Here is a 16,285-nt window from a genome sequence, read left to right as displayed (position 1 = left end):
CCAGTTCTAATGCCAACTTAGACCCCTTCTTCGTGCAGCTCTCTGTAGTCACTACTAACTGATCAGAGTCAAAAGCCATTAACAGGTTTACAGTCTAATTGCTTAAAATGTTAATGACGTAATCACAAGACAGTAACATAGGTGATGCTATCACTATATTAGGTAGGTAGGTAGAGGTGATGTTTTGCATTACATGTGAGATGAATTCTTTTCTCATTACTTTCGTGTGTGCATGTGCGACTGTTACATTTACAATGTTAGCTGTTTCTGTAAAAGCATCCAAAGTTATCAGACTCTTTGCTGCGCCATGGTTTAAATAGAATGGTTGACTTCTCTGACTGCAGTTTTACATCCCTGTGGTGTGATGCTGTGCTTCCGCTTAATCCTTGCATCAAGCTGTACCCACATTTCAGCACGTCTCTGAACCCGCTCAGCCCGATATTTATCTGAGAAACGTCACCAAAACTATAAGGAAACTCAGTTATGTCCAAATTTAATTTTATACATCGATGATAGTTTGGCAACGCCCGTGAACATCTGTGAGCCATTGTTTATTCCTGTTGGGGACCATGACCTTTAATGGGCTTTGTTGTTTGTTAAGTCCCAGCTGAAACTGCCTTTGCTAATACTGTTCGTTTACACATGCAAATAACATGGAATTCTCTGGTACTCTTTGTTTTTTTTTTTTTTTTTTTTGCGGTACGCGGGCCTCTCACTGTTGTGGCCTCTCCTGTTGCGGAGCACAGGCTCCGGACGCGCAGGCTCAGCGGCCATGGCTCACGGGCCCAGCCGCTCCGCGGCATTTGGGATCTTCCCGGACTGGGGCACGAACCCATGTCCCCTGCATTGGCAGGCAGACTCTCAACCACTGCGCCACCAGGGAAGCCCTGGTACTCATTTTTTGCTATAACAGTTTGCATTTGATTTGAGTGCAGTTAGTAATGGGGTCTGTAAATAAGAACGGTGCTGTGACTCAGCAATAGGCCACTCAGACCTCCCCCAGGTGGGCATTTTATAGTTTCGTGATGTTATCCTAAGCTGTTCTGTTTCTGTTACCAGTGGACATGGCACATGCCTGATGTGGTTACATATATCCACACCTCCCTTTCTCCCTTTTAAAAACATAAAAAGTGGAACTGTGCCGACTGTTGTTTTTTTTTTTTTTTGCTGTACGCGGGCCTCTCACTGTTGTGGCCTCTCCCGTTGCGGAGCACAGGCTCCGGACGCACAGGCTTAGCGGCCATGGCTCACAGGCCCAGCCGCTCCGCGGCATATGGGATCCTCCCAGACCGGGGCACGAACCCGTATCCCCTGCATCGGCAGGCGGACTCTCAACCACTGCGCCACCAGGGAGGCCCCCGACTGTTGTTTTTTGAATCCTCAAGTTTACTTGGTTCTGTTTTCTCTTTCCTCAGAGTTGGAGCTTTTCATATTGTTTTTTTTTTTTTCTTTTTGCGGTATGCGGGCCTCTCACTGTTGTGGCCTCTCCCGTTGCGGAGCACAGGCTCCGGATGCGCAGGCCCAGCGGCCATGGCTCACGGGCCCAGCCGCTCCGCGGCATATGGGATCCTCCCAGACCGGGGCACGAACCCGTATCCCCTGCATCGGCAGGCGGACTCTCAACCACTGCGCCACCAGGGAGGCCCTTGTTTTTGTTTTTAATAATCAGTTATATTTCTGTTTTATTTTTATTGAGCTACTTAAAACTGAATCAGAGCTAGTATTTCATCTCCCATTTTGGGAATGGTTAGAATATTAGAAACTCAACAAGGCCCTGTTTGGGGAATAAAGTTAGGATGCAATGATAACTTATTTCAATTAACTTAGTCTTGAAAGTAACAGCACTGCAACTTACCCTGGGTAACTGACTTGATCTGTGGTTATTTAAAGAGTCTTGTAGAGGATTTATGTCCTCGGTACAGTGAAATCTTATTGCAACTGAGCATATTTTCACATTCAGCTAAGTTCACCAGTAAAATTCTTTTCACCAGTAAAGTACATAGTACATCTCAATATTTTGCGTATGTATGTTTATATGTTGTACAGGGTTGTATATTAAAAAACATGTAAAGTCATTTATGGCAATTTACTTTCAAGGTTAATTTTGACCATATACATTGTTTCTTTGCATGCTGATGTTTGAACTTATCCATTCTGGATAATGAGCATCAAGACGATGATAACTAATATTTACTGAGCCCTTAAATATGTGCAGTACCCGTCTGGGTGCGCTGTCTACATTGTAAGAGGTGACGCGGTGCTCCCTCTACAGGCCAGACCCCTGAGAAGCCAGTGGTTATTAAAGCTAAGAATGTTCACAGTTGCTGTTGTCACAGCCAACCCTGCCTGAGGAAGCCTAGGCCTTATCTCCTTGGGCATAGATAGAGCTGGGTATTCAAGGAAGCCTGTAGGCCGCTGTGAGGGCTTTGGCTTTTCCTCTGAGAAGCCTCGAAAGTTGGAGAGTTTGGAGCAGAGGGGTGATGTAACTTGACTTAAATGCTGATAAGGTGCTGCTGGCTGCTGCATTTAAGAGTAGATGGGTTGGGGCGAGGCAGGGTAGATGGGGAGGGGCAGAGGCAGATGCAGAGAAAGCAGGTAAGGAGCTATTATTACCTTATTAGTCCAGCAGACCGATGAGGACGAGGCCTTGTTAGTTTCTAAATGTATTTTGAAGGTAGAGCTGACAAGATTGGATGTAGGGTGGAGGAAGAGGGCAGAGTCAGAGAAGGTAGCCAAGGTTTTTGGGCTGAGCAACTGCAAGAAAGGAATCTTCATTTACTGAGGAAAAGGAAATAGGGGAAGAAGCATTAATTTGTGGGTGGATGAGTGTGAACTAGGATTTGAACGTGAGATGCCTGTGAGAGAGAGCCGGTGGAGATTTTGAAAACACAGTTGGATATGCGCGTCTGGGGTTGATGGGGTGGGTGGTTTGGGGGAGGAGATTGAACAGTAGACGACTTGCTTGTTTGGCCAGAGCTTGCCGTCTGGCGTGTCTCCAGGGGCTGAGTAGGACGCTAAATGAATGAGGCGGTGGGGAGCGGGTTGGCCTGTGGGAAATGCCATCCCGGTGGTTCCAGGTCTTCTCTCTTTTTAGAAAAGGTAGAAAGTTGGGATTTTTATAGGAAATTTCCTACACTATTAAATGCTGAAAGTGAGGGTATGGAACAGGAAACAAGTGGGAGGGGCTGCTCTAAAAATCTGAGGGTGAGGTGAGCAAAAGGGCATAAAAAGAGGCGTACGCGGGGGTTATGGAGTGGGGTGTGACAGACCGAGTGTGTGAGGGCGGGAAGGCAGACGCGGGGAGGGACAGAGACCAGGACAGTGAGCACCTGTGTACGTGGCTTAAGAAACATATAATCATGAAAACAGCTTGAGACCCGCAAGTGCCCTTTCCTCGTGGCGCTTCTCTCCGTCTCTCTCTGAGGTTACCAGTGCTCTGGACTTGGTTTTCCTCTCTCCCGTGCACATTGTTATGCTTTTACTAAATGTTGTTTGAGGGGATACACAAAGGTGTGACTGTTTTGCATGTTAGCTTTATATGAATGGTATCATACTCTGTATTTTGTAACTTCTTTTAGTTAACATTTTGAAAGATTTATCTATGTTACTAGTATGATCTTACAGTTTCTCTTCACTGCTAAATGTCCATTGTAACACTGTAAAGCTATTTATTCTTCTGGTAATGGACCTTTCAGTTGTTTCCCGGTTTTGATTGTTATAAAGAACACAGCAAGGACCGTTCTTGTGCTCCCACCCTTGTGCATATGTACAGTGCCTTTTCTAGAGTATATACTTAGGCATCAGACTGCTACATTAAAGTCAGTTGTTTTTTTCACCATTTTAGCATCACAGGCTTGCGTATCTGATGAAAGCTATGGACCTAACCAGAAAGATTATCTTTTCTTATATGCCTCCTTGGCCTATAGTAGGTGTGCAGTAATATTTATCCATTGCATACTTCCCTTCTCCTCTATAACACATTCTAGAGAGCGAATATAAATAAGAGCCGGAGGCAAGCCGTTGGGTAGATGTTTGTAGATCCTCCTGTGTTTAAGGATGGGAATCACAGCCCTCATGCAGGTGCCTTGGCAGAGACAGCCTTTTGTTTGTTTGGATTTTTTGTTTAAAAATTATCCTTAAATCGCTGTAGGCCATGGATGTTTATTCCATCCACGTAGCCACGTGCCCCACTGCTTCCTATTGCGTTATACCTGGCTGTCACGTTTGTATTACTTCCCTGGCCACTGAAGACATGAGTTTATGAACCCTGGTATATATTCTCAGTTGTCTTACTGGTGCTCTTTTATTGACTTAACAGGTCTGTGGATTGGGTAGGGCTCAGCTGGGAGGTTCTTTTGCTGGTCTTGTTTTTTTTTTTTTTTTTTTAACTATTTATATATATATTTTAATATTTATTTATTTGGCTGTGCTGGGTCTTAGTTGGCGCGTGCGGGATCTTTTAGTTGCAGCACGTGGGATCTTTTAGTTGCAGCATGCGGGGTCTTAGTTGTGGCGTGTGGGATCTAGTTCCCTGACCAGGGATTGAACCCGGCCCCCCTGCATTGGGAGCACGGAGTCTTAGCCACTGGACCTCTAGGGAAGTCCCACTGGTCTTTTGTTTGTTTTTTTTGTTTAATAAATTTATTTATTTGTTTTTATTTTTGGCTGTGTTGGATCTTTGTTGCTGTGTGCAGGCTTTCTCTAGCTGCAGCGAGCGGGGGCCACTCTTCGTTGGCAGTGCACAGGCTTCTCATTGTCATGGCTTCTCTTGTTGCAGAACACAAGCTCTAGGCACGTGGGCTTCAGTAGTGGTGCAGGCTCAGTAGTTGTGGTGCACGGGCTTAGCTGCTCCACGGCATGTGGGTTCTTCCCGGGCCAGGGATCGAACCCGTGTCACCTGCATTAACCACTGTGCCACCAGGGAAGCCCCCGCTGGTCTTGTTTGAGGTCTCATACTGTTGCAGTCATTAGTAGCTGGGACCGGAACATCCAAAATTGCTCTCTTAGCTTGTCTGGCACCTCAGGAGGGATAGCTAGGAGCTGTGACCTTCTCTGTGTGGCTCGCTTAGGCTTCTGTCTATGGCAGATGGAGCCTGGGAGTTAGCATTCCGAGAGGGCGTGCATCACACTTGCTAGTGTCTCACTGAGGAATCCTAGCACATTTGGGGGAGGGGCCTATACTAGGGGTGAGTGCCAGGAGTTGTGGCTCACTGAGGGTACCAGGCTTTCCCCATCCTGACAGGTACTTTCGTGACAGATGGAAACCAGACAGGCTTGGGACTCCAGGCACCTCTGAGAGAAAGCATGAGATACCATAATAAAAACTGGGGACTAAATGAAAGTTGGCAAATTGTTGAATCCCCATCCCTTTCTTCTCCCTGTCTGCTAGAACTCTGAAGATTGGGGAATTTCTCTCTGAGGAAAAGGTTGCTGCAAAGAAGAAGCAATCCAAGGGACAAGATGATCTCTTGAAAATTCTAAACATGATAATGGGAATGAAAGAACTCAGCAGAAGGGTTGGAAGGTATAGCTGAGGAAATCTCACAGGAGGTAAAACCAAAAAAAGAAGAAATGGCAAATAGGAAAGAAAAAAGAAATTAGGGGACCAATACAAGAAGTTCAAAACCCAGCTGTTTGGAAGTGTCATTGGTATGCTCCCATTTTCCAGCTGTGAAAAGTAAGGCTTTGCTAGGTGACTGGCTTAAGGGGGTCATGTGGCTAACCCTGAGGTGAAGTTCAAACCCATGTCTTTTTGACTCCCAGTGGCATGGATCGCTTGAGTGCCCCCGAGTACCACATTGGTTAATGATCACAGGGTTGGTGTGGAACTGCCTGTCACGCATTTAGGCAATATCCAGTCCCAAAGGGTTCTCCATAACAGATTAACCTTTGAGATGATTAATATAGCTACAGAAGCCTTTGACTATGGAGAGGAGAGAGAATGAGGCAGAATAAGTCAGATTGCCATTGTTTCCTTGATGCTGATGATTAAGGTCAGTAGTTGAGAAGGATGGGAAGCGCAGAGAGGGGGAAGAAGCATTGGAAACGCTGTGGTATGGGAAATGATAGAAGTTTATCAGGGAACAAATAAAAAATCTTTCCCAGAAGCAGTGGGACAGTAGCTGCAGTGTTTGACCTGGGCTGCGTCATCACGAAAGTGTCTGGCTCCACCCTGTAGCCTAGGAGAGGGAGGCAGCAGTGCCAGCACTGTGGAGTCCCGGCAGAATCCAGAGGACTTTGCGGTATCTGGATCAGGTCAGTTACCTTTCCTACTCCTCCACCCTCAAACAAACCAGAGCAAAACTCAAGGCATTTTAAAAAGCAGTGAAACCAAAAATGAGACCCTGGGAAGTGAGAAACGTATCAATAGTCTAGAAGGGGGCACAGTATTTAGGTGACCCATGTGACAGGCACTCTGAGGGGTGCCTCACACGCACGTCACCTTAGTTTACCCTCGGGGATCTTGAGAGGGAGGTGTTCAGAGACCAGGAGTGGCGCTGCACCCCACTGCCCAGTGAGTATGGGCAAGGCAGGAATGCAGGCCCAGATACATTGCCCCCGGCCATCTCCCAACTGTGAGAAGTGACAGTTATTCAAGGGTAAACTCCCTGAGGGTAGGGAGCTCATCTCTCCGGGTGTCCTCCCTGGCCGTCGGGGGCCCTGACCATTTGCTGTGTGAGTGAGTGGGAAGTACACGAGTGAATGGTCGTGCGTCTGGAACACCGCTTATTGAACATCTCCTGAAAAGTGCCCGGCTCCGTGTGTGCGCCCCCCGCTGTTCAGATTTGGATACCATAACTTGAATTTTAGAGTGCTCCTGTGGTCTGCAGAGCAGTTTCTCATGTTGGTTTGGTACTGGGAGGTAAGTGGGTATTAGCCATCTTACAGCTGGGAAAAGCAGTTCATGAGTTAAGTGGTAGAATGTTAGTGTTTTTTCACCTACGGCATTGTTTCCCCTTAGAGCTGTCACTAAGATATGAGTATAATGTACTGCAGGCTCTCCGTATTCTTGAATGCCCTCGTGGATATGGTACACTGTTAAAATACGATTAATAAAATTATCTAGTACTTAATATCATAGTTGGGAAAATGGATAAAGTTTCTCATTAACAGCACCAAATCGACACTTCAGAATGCCTGCCAGGAGATGACAGGGTCCAGTGCTGCTTCTGACACCCGTTTTTGTTGCTCGGTTTGCTGTTATGATAACCCAGTGGTCTCATGACTTTTTTGAAAAAATACAATTATGATGCTTCAGGAATCAAGGAAGGAAGACAGAAGCGGGGTCGGTAGAGCTTGCTCTTGTGTACAGGGTTAAGGACTAAGCGTGTTGTCTATTTTCCATTTATATATGAGAGCAAATGTATATACTTCTAAGCTGCATTACTATCCAGAACAGCTAAATTTTACAGTTGCTTGGAAGTGATTTCCAAGACAAAGCATAAAAAGTAACATCTGGTGACCGTTGTAATGAGCGCTCTATGGAGAATAGTAGGTGGCCCGCCGTTGCAGAGGATTGAGCGGAGTCGTATAAGCAATCCCTAGGGCTTGGTGTTCTGCCTTGGAGACTGGCACCGGCTTTAGAAACACAGTGACACAGGCTTGCTGTACAGACCAGCGTGCAGCCACGAGTCAGCTGACACCGGTGTTAGGTTCATGGTCTGGAGGAAGTGGAATAAAACGGCCATACTCATCACACCTTGAACATTATGGTAAGCAGAATCTTTCCGATGGAATTGTGTGGTCAGAGTTGTGCTTATGACTAATATCTGCCATGGTTTTTAGGAGTTTTTAAGGAAAGGACAGCTCTCCTCTGGCCCATTTCCCTTTCTTCTTTTGTCCTGTCTCCTGTTAAAAGCTGTGATATGATGTGGATAGACTGTAACTATCAATGTTTACAATTAGCTGTTTTCATTGTAATCTTTCTTGCTGCTCAAACTATGTAACTGCGGTTTCTTGTTGAGGATATCTGTAATACTTTGCTGAGTCATTTTGGGTGAGGTGAATGGGGTAGCGTCTATTTTTAGCCCCTCAAGGCCCTGTGAGGACGACAGGAGGCAGAGTCCTGTGCGTCTGTTCGGGTCGTGGCCACCTAGAGAGACTCGATTCCAATTTAAATAGGGCTTTCAGCCACTGAATAAATAAAAAGTTCCTAGGAAATACGTTCACTTTTTTGGTACCTTGTAAAAGATTTTTCTTTTCTCCTGTGAGAAATAGAGAATTTTAAAAGTTTAAAAGTCTACATAGTAAAAGATTTGCTTATGCCTGTTTCCATCATTCATTTTTCTTTAGAGTTTGGCTCTTATTCCTTTCCTCCCAATTTCAGACTCTTCCATGCACTCTCCTTAAGTTTTACCCCAGTTCTGTACAGAGGCTGATACCCTATTCATGACCCTTAAAGTAAAGCTTTCACATCCACTTGCAGTAATGACATGTTTTCCACGTGCTCTGTTTGTTCCAGTCATGAGTGTTCACTTTAAGAGAAAAAAAAAAGTCACCTGTTTTCTTTAGACCATGTACTCCTAGAGGACCACGAGGAGATTTTTGTGATTTTAATTTGTATTGAGTCTCGTACAAGCCCTTGCTCGTACAGATATTGAATAATGGTTTTGATAGTGACTGACTTTTTAACCGAAAGATGGGCATTTAGGTCCTTAGGCTCTCCCCCGTGAGCAAGATGCTGTATCACTGGGAAGACAAAGCCACTCTGGGAGGTACATTAGTATTTTCACATTTTATCAGTAAGTGCTGGTGAATATACTTTATTAGTAAAATATGTATACTAAATTGAATCCAGAAACCTATAGTTTTTAAACTCTTATGTTCATTTAAATATTGATAATGTTTCTTTTGAAACATGGAAGATTTGTAAAGCTTCTATATTAAGACAAAAGTATACAAATACCTGACTCTTACATACCTGGCAGTAAACTATGTGCATTTCTGTTCCCACGCAGAGCTCTGGTATCGAGACTTTAGTGGAGGAGCTCTGCTCCAGGCTGAAGGACCTGCAGAGCCAGCAAGGTGAGAGTGCCGCCTCCAAGGGCTATCCATGCACAGGGGCGTGGAGTCACCAGATCTTAGAATTGATCAGAAAGAAAAGGCAGCAGGAGCAAAGTCTTTGTATTCAGTGTGTCACCAGGCCAGTGTCACGCTCTGTCTTTAGCTGTGAGTGGCTTCTGGGTCATTCCACAGCCATCACTGGTCGATAGATCCCTGCCCTCAAAGGGATGACTTAATCCACAAGTGCCCTCATGGAAAGGAGATGCTTCATTGTGTTTGTCTTCAAACTGAAGCTCAGGGATCTGGAGCAATAACCTCTTACCTTTCCCATCCTTCTCCTCCCCCCCACCCCCCAAATTAATATTTGCCTGTTGACATCAAGGCCTGCAAAGGTGTCAACTAATTATTTTAGGTTTGGAAGGAAGTTTTGCCTTGACTCTTGAAGTTCTTGGAAAGGCAGGCTTGACAAGCTCATTAAGTCATTTTGATTCGTGAACCCTCACAGCTTCTTTTCTCAACTTTCCTGCAAGCCCATAGAATAAGAGTGACCTATTAAAGTTAAGGATCGGGCTTCCCTGGTGGCGCAGTGGTTGAGAGTCCGCCTGCCGATGCAGGGGGCATGGGTTCGTGCCCCGATCCGGGAGGATCCCGCGTGCCGCGGAGCGGCTGGGCCCGTGAGCCATGGCCGCTGAGCCTGCGTGTCCGGAGCCTGTGCTCCACAGCGGGAGAGGCCACGGCAGTGAGAGGCCCGCGTAATCGCAAAAAAAATAAAAATAAAAAAAATAAAGTTAAGGATCTTTATTTTACATGTCCTCTTCATGGTCATTTTGCTGCCCACCAAGCCTTGAGCCTTCTTTTTAATAAGGGCACAATTTATTTGTTTCTAATCTGAGGGCAGTATCATGAGCTAAGCTAAGAGTATAGCCCTCTGCTTCTATTTTAGTAGAAACACAGCCCTCACCTAGATGTTAAGTAATAGAGAGCTAATTGTAATAACTTTCTTTACAGATTAGTGTTAGTCAAGATGAGGCAGTATAAAGTCCAGTGCAGAATTTTGTGAGAAAATATTTTTGGAATCTAAACAGGTGATCTCTCCTTCTGGTGTAATTAATAAGTACACAGGGAATTTCATTCCCTTAATTAAGTGTCTCTAGAGCCTCTGTCAGTGATGAGGTGAACCTCTCTCTGTTCTCAGCCCAACGTTAGTGTGGTTTAGCCAGAGTTCCCTCTGGCATACTGAAGAAATAGATTTTTATTAAAAAGATAAACTGGTGTAGAGTTCTTTTAAAGCCACAAAAGCCTATGTAATTTCTGATTAAATTTACTTAAGAAAAAAACAGGAGCATTTATTAACTAAATATAAGACAAATCTTTCTGAATTTTTGTTTCATAACAGAAGAGAAGATTCACAAAAAGTTAGAGGGGTCTCCCTCTCCAGAGGCAGAATTATCCCCTACAGCAAAGGATCAAGTGGAAATGTATGTAAGATTGTATTCAGTAATAAAGCATGCATTTGTTAAAATCAGACTAATGACTGCTACATGGTTTACAGTTTTTTGTTTGTCATATGCTATTTAGTTTGATATTTTATAACTCAGGAATTTATTGAGCACTTACTGTGTGCTTGATGCTGAGAAATCAAAGGTGAATAAGAGGGTCTTATCTTTTTCACACATATTGAATCAATATTTGTGAAATTCACAGAATGATGCAAACAAGGCCATTTATGGTCCATTCATATACCTCTTTTGAAATTCATGCCAGTCCTTTGAGACAGCTGTAAGCAATTAAGCTTGTCCTTGTTTTATACACAAGGAAGCCGAATTCCCCTTGCTGATTACAGAGGGAACTGGGCAAGTCGTTGACCTTGTCGGACTTGTTTCCTAAAGATGCTTTTCTGTCTTTCTTTGTAGATGGTTCGTATTTAAATTGACTGCATTGTAAGGAGACTTCCTTATTATACATTTTATTTGAATCTTCTCAACTTCTAAATCTTAAGGGAAAAAGAGCACTTAGTTGGTTGTGTTGCTGTGCTGTCCAGCACGGTAGCCGTAGCCATGTGCGGCTTTTGGCCGTTTGCGACGTGGCTGTTTCAGGCTGAGAGGTGCCGTGTGTGTCATACCCATCAGCGTTCAAAGACTTCATTTAAAAAGAATGTAAAACACTATATTAATAGTTTTTACTGTTGATTACATGTGAAATGATAATGTGGATATATTTGGTTAAGTAAAATATATTATTGAAATTAATTTCACTTTCTTCTTTCGCATTTAATGGGATTCCTAGAACATTAAAAAGTACTTATGAAGCTCATAATATATTTCTATTGGACAGCTCTGGTCTAGACTGAAAAGGAGAGTCAAGTATAGGCCCTTTGAACATCCGGCCTTTTATCACTTCATGTGTGACCTTGACTTGCCTCCAGAATGACAGTCCCCACTTTGGTAGCCATCCTGACTCTCGAGTCTTCCTTTGTCAGTCTGTCTTGCTCTGAAATCTTCAGTGGCTACCAGTTTCCTAGCAAACTGAAAACGCTTCTTTCCTGTTCAAGCCCTCTGAAGCCAGCCTCCCTGGTTTTCCTGCCCGGTGTTTCCCATGGTTGCTGGTCTAATGAGGCACAGCATCTTTGTGTCCTCACACAGATTCCCATGCCTCACAGTACTCACCAAACCGCTGCGTATCTGGAACGTCAGGGCTCAGCTGTGGTCCGCTTTGTCTGATTGTTCTAGGCCTCACCAGCATCCCCTTTTCTGAACACTTGAATTCCAAGAAACCTGCCATTTCTGAGGGTCTGCTTAATGCTGGGCGTTGCACTTGCCTCCTGAGAAAAGATTCGATAACAACAGTCACTGAAGGTGTCGTTCTGACTCATTTCTCATGTTAATTCCTTTACTCCTCACAACTCTGTGAGATAGATACTATAATTACCCCGTTTTCTAGGCCACAGAGAGGTTAAGGACCGTGCCTAAGGTCACATAGCTAGGCAATAGCAGAGTGAGGATTCAAACTCAGGGAGAGTGGCTTCCAGAGCTCATGCCCTCGACTGCTTTGCTATCCAGCTTTTCACCTACATCTGTTTCCAGTGCTCATAACAGCCTTGTGAGGTAAGTCATAGTATCACCATCTTATAGGTGAGGAAATGGACCAAGACATTACATGATTAGCTTAAAGTCACAAGCATAGTAAATGACTGAGCTGAGATTCAAATTCAGATATTTCGAATCAAAAATATTACATTCTTTCCACTGTATTAATTTGTGACTAGTGACTTAACGAAAATCCAAATTTTAAAGATCAAAGTCATCTTAACGTATTTTCTAAATATTCCTATAGTGCTTATCTCACTGCTGAACGTAAGAGTGCTTGATCCATAGAACTAAATATAAAGTATATTTTACGGTATTACTAATTTTTAAAAAGTTACTAATTCATGGGTGACGTAAACACTGACTATTGAAATGAAATATCCCATTTCTCTGATTGGTGATGTTGTTTTTACTATATCTGATATGTCTGAGCGCCCACTTTTGAACTCTCTACTTGTTTTTCAGGTACTATGAAGCATTTCCACCACTTTCTGAGAAACCAGTTTGCCTGCAAGAAATCCTGACTGTGTGGAACAAGTCTACAGTCTGTTCTTACCCTAGCTCTTCTTCATCGTCCACAGCCCCACCAGCTAGCACAGACACGTCCTCCCCGAAGGACTGCAACAGTGAAGGTGAGCTCATCAAGGAGAGAAGCAGCGACATGCCCACCACTGTGCATGAGAAAACCCAGAGCAAGAGTCAAAATGAGAAGGAGAACAAATTTAGGAATGGCACAGGTGAAGAGAAGCCTGCTTTGTACAAAAAGCAAATCAGACATAAGCCTGAAGGAAAGATGCGCCCTCGCTCCTGGTCTTCCGGCTCTAGCGAAGGAGGCTCGAGCTCAAGTGGTAATCAGGGAGAATTAAAAGCATCCATGAAGTGTGTGAAAGTGAGACACAAGACACGAGAAATCCGAAACAGAAAAGGGCGGAATGGGCAGAGCAGGCTTTCACTGAAGCATGGCGAAAAGGCGGAAAGAAGCATGCATGCTGGAAGCAGCAGCAGCAGCAGCAGTGGTTCCATCAAACAGCTGTGCAAGCGGGCTAAAAGGCCGCTGAAGGAGATGGGCAGGAAAGACGCCGGAAGCACTGAAGGAAGAGACCTGTACCTGGAGAGCAGAGCCGACAGAGAGTACAAAGAGGAGCCGTTGTGGTACACGGAGCCGATCGCTGAGTATTTCGTTCCTTTGAGCAGAAAAAGTAAACTGGAGACCACATACCGAAACAGGCAAGATACAAGCGATCTGACCTCAGAAGCAGTAGAAGAATTGTCTGAATCAGTGCATGGTCTTCGTATCAGCAACAATAATATTCATAAAACATACCTCGCAGCAGGTACTTTCATTGATGGTCATTTTGTAGAAATGCCTGCAGTTATAAATGAGGATATTGACCTCACTGGGACCTCATTCTGTTCTCTACCAGAGGACAACAAATACTTGGATGATATTCATCTATCAGAATTAACACACTTCTATGAAGTGGATATTGACCAATCCATGTTGGATCCTGGTGCCTCAGAAACAATGCAAGGAGAAAGTCGGATTTTGAATATGATTCGACAAAAAAGCAAAGAGAAAACAGATTTTGAGGCAGAATGTTGCATAGTGTTAGATGGAATGGAGTTGCAAGGGGAACGTGCAATATGGACAGATTCTACCAGCTCTGTGGGCGCTGAGGGCTTATTCCTGCATGACCTTGGCAGTCTGGCTCAGTTCTGGGAGTGCTGTTCATCCAGCTCTGGCGATGCCGATGGAGAGAGTTTTGGAGGAGATTCTCCAATTAGACTCTCCCCGATCTTAGACAGCACAGTGCTCAATCCGCATTTGCTTGCTGGCAATCAAGAGCTCTTCTCAGATATTAATGAAGGATCTGGTATAAACTCTTGTTTTTCAGTGTTTGAAGTGCAATGCAGTAACTCTGTTTTACCATTTTCTTTTGAAACACTCAACTTGGGAAATGAAAATACAGATTCTAGTGCTAATGTGCTTGGAAAAACACAGTCTAGATTACTAATATGGACCAAAAATAGTGCCTTTGAAGAAAATGAACACTGTTCTAATCTTTCAACAAGAACTTGTAGTCCATGGTCCCATTCAGAAGAAACACGTTCAGACAACGAGACATTAAACATTCAGTTTGAAGAATCCACACAGTTTAATGCAGACGATATGAATTATGTAGTTCCTAGAGTCTCGTCAAATTATGTAGATGAAGAACTTCTAGATTTTTTGCAAGATGAAACTTGCCAGCAAAACAGTAGAACTTTAGGAGAAATTCCGACATTAGTTTTCCAAAAAAAATCTAAACTAGAATCTGTCTGTGGTATTCAGCTAGAACAAAAAACAGAAAACAAAACCTTTGAAACTACACAAGTATGTAGTGAAAGCAGCCCACGTGGAGATGGCTACAGCTCAGGGGTTATTAAAGACATTTGGACAAAGATGGCAGATAGAAATTCTGTGGCTATGGTAGAAGTAGAAAGGATTGATGATGAGTTGTTTTCGACAGATGTAAATAACTACTGCTGCTGTTTGGATGCTGAAGCTAAAATGGAGCCCCTCCAGGAGCCTAATAAGGCTGTGCAGAGATCAGAATATCATCTGTGGGAGGGACAGAAAGAGAACCCAGAGAAAAGAGCTTTTGTTTCTGGTGAGCTATCAAAGGTGGATGGTGGTGATTATACTACCCCCTCTAAACCTTGGGATGTGGCCCAAGATAAAGAGAACTCATTCATTCTTGGAGGAGTTTATGGAGAGCTCAAAACCTTTAATAGCGATGGGGAATGGGCAGTAGTACCACCCAGTCACACAAAAGGAAGTTTGTTACAGTGTGCAGCTTCTGACGTGGTGACAATAGCTGGTACAGATGTCTTTATGACCCCAGGAAACAGTTTTGCTCCTGGTCACAGGCAGTTATGGAAACCCTTCGTGTCATTTGAACAGAATGACCAGCCGAAGAGTGGGGAAAACGGATTGAATAAGGGGTTTTCTTTTATCTTCCATGAAGACTTATTAGGAGCTTGTAGTAACTTTCAAGTTGAAGATCCTGGACTTGAATATTCATTCTCTTCCTTTGACTTAAGCAATCCATTTTCACAAGTTCTTCATGTAGAATGTTCATTTGAACCCGAAGGGATTGCATCTTTCAGTCCTAGTTTTAAACCGAAATCAATCCTCTGCTCTGATTCAGACAGTGAAGTTCTCCACCCCAGGATATGTGGCGTTGACAGAACACAATACAGGGCTATTCGGATCTCTCCTAGGACTCACTTTCGCCCAATTTCTGCATCTGAACTGTCCCCAGGAGGAGGAAGCGAGTCAGAATTTGAATCTGAAAAAGATGAAGCAAGTATCCCCATTCCTTCTCAAGTTGATGCATTTGAAGATCCACAGGCAGATCTCAAACCACTGGAAGAAGATGCAGAGAAGGAAGGCCATTACTATGGAAAATCAGAGCTTGAGTCTGGAAAATTCCTTCCCAGGTTAAAAAAATCTGGAATGGAAAAGAGTGCTCAAACATCACTGGATTCCCAGGAGGAATCAGCTGGGATTCTGCCAGTAGGAAAGCAGAATCAGTGTTTGGAATGTAGCCTGAATGAGTCTCTGGAAATCGATTTAGAAAGCTCAGAAGCAAATTGTAAAATAATGGCACAATGTGAAGAAGAAATTAATAATTTTTGCAGTTGCAAAGCAGGTTGTCAGTTCCCTGCTTATGAAGATAATCCAGTTTCTTCAGGACAGCTGGAAGAGGTATGTGTCAGTGTGTATTGGTATTTGGTAAAAGCATTTGATCAGACTTTAATTCTAAAGAGCAGTCATTTCAGACAGTGAAAGATAGGGTTAAATTATTGGGAATTTAGTTTACATGTCTTAAAACTTAGCATTCTGATGATTTTTTACGGAAGGACTTAACGTGGACTTGATATTCATAAATTTGAACTAGACAGTAGACATTTTCTGCAAAGACATTTTTAAATAAATCAGGATATGAGATGTTACTGTGTTAATGTGCACGTACTATGCTTAAAGCAAAGCCTGGCATATAAGTGCTCCAGCTTTCAAAAACTGATGAATCCAGAAGTCGCTATTTACTCTTCAGAAGGTCCTTTGCTCTTCAGAAGTGGCAGCAAAGGGTTTCTTTACATAGGAAGTCTGTCTGATTGTCTCTGAAACACTGATTAACTTATTGAAACTT

General features: G+C 43.7%; 1 protein-coding gene across 2 annotated transcripts in view; it reads left to right on the top strand.

Annotated features, from left to right (window-relative positions):
• The window catches only part of KIAA0232, a 93,109-nt gene that overhangs the window by 62,529 nt on the left and 14,295 nt on the right, over window positions 1-16,285 (top strand). For both annotated transcript variants that reach the window (XM_082611741.1, XM_082611742.1), the window contains exons 4-6: window positions 8,958-9,024; window positions 10,400-10,481; window positions 12,555-15,840. In XM_082611741.1, the coding sequence (XP_082467867.1) occupies window positions 8,958-9,024; window positions 10,400-10,481; window positions 12,555-15,840 (3,435 nt within the window). The remainder of the gene's footprint in view (window positions 1-8,957; window positions 9,025-10,399; window positions 10,482-12,554; window positions 15,841-16,285) is intronic.

The sequence above is a fragment of the Mesoplodon mirus genome, assembly GCF_964341445.2.
Source record: "Mesoplodon mirus genome assembly, chromosome: 2".
Lineage (NCBI taxonomy): Eukaryota > Metazoa > Chordata > Mammalia > Artiodactyla > Ziphiidae > Mesoplodon > Mesoplodon mirus.
This window is presented reverse-complemented; position numbering and strand designations above follow the sequence as displayed.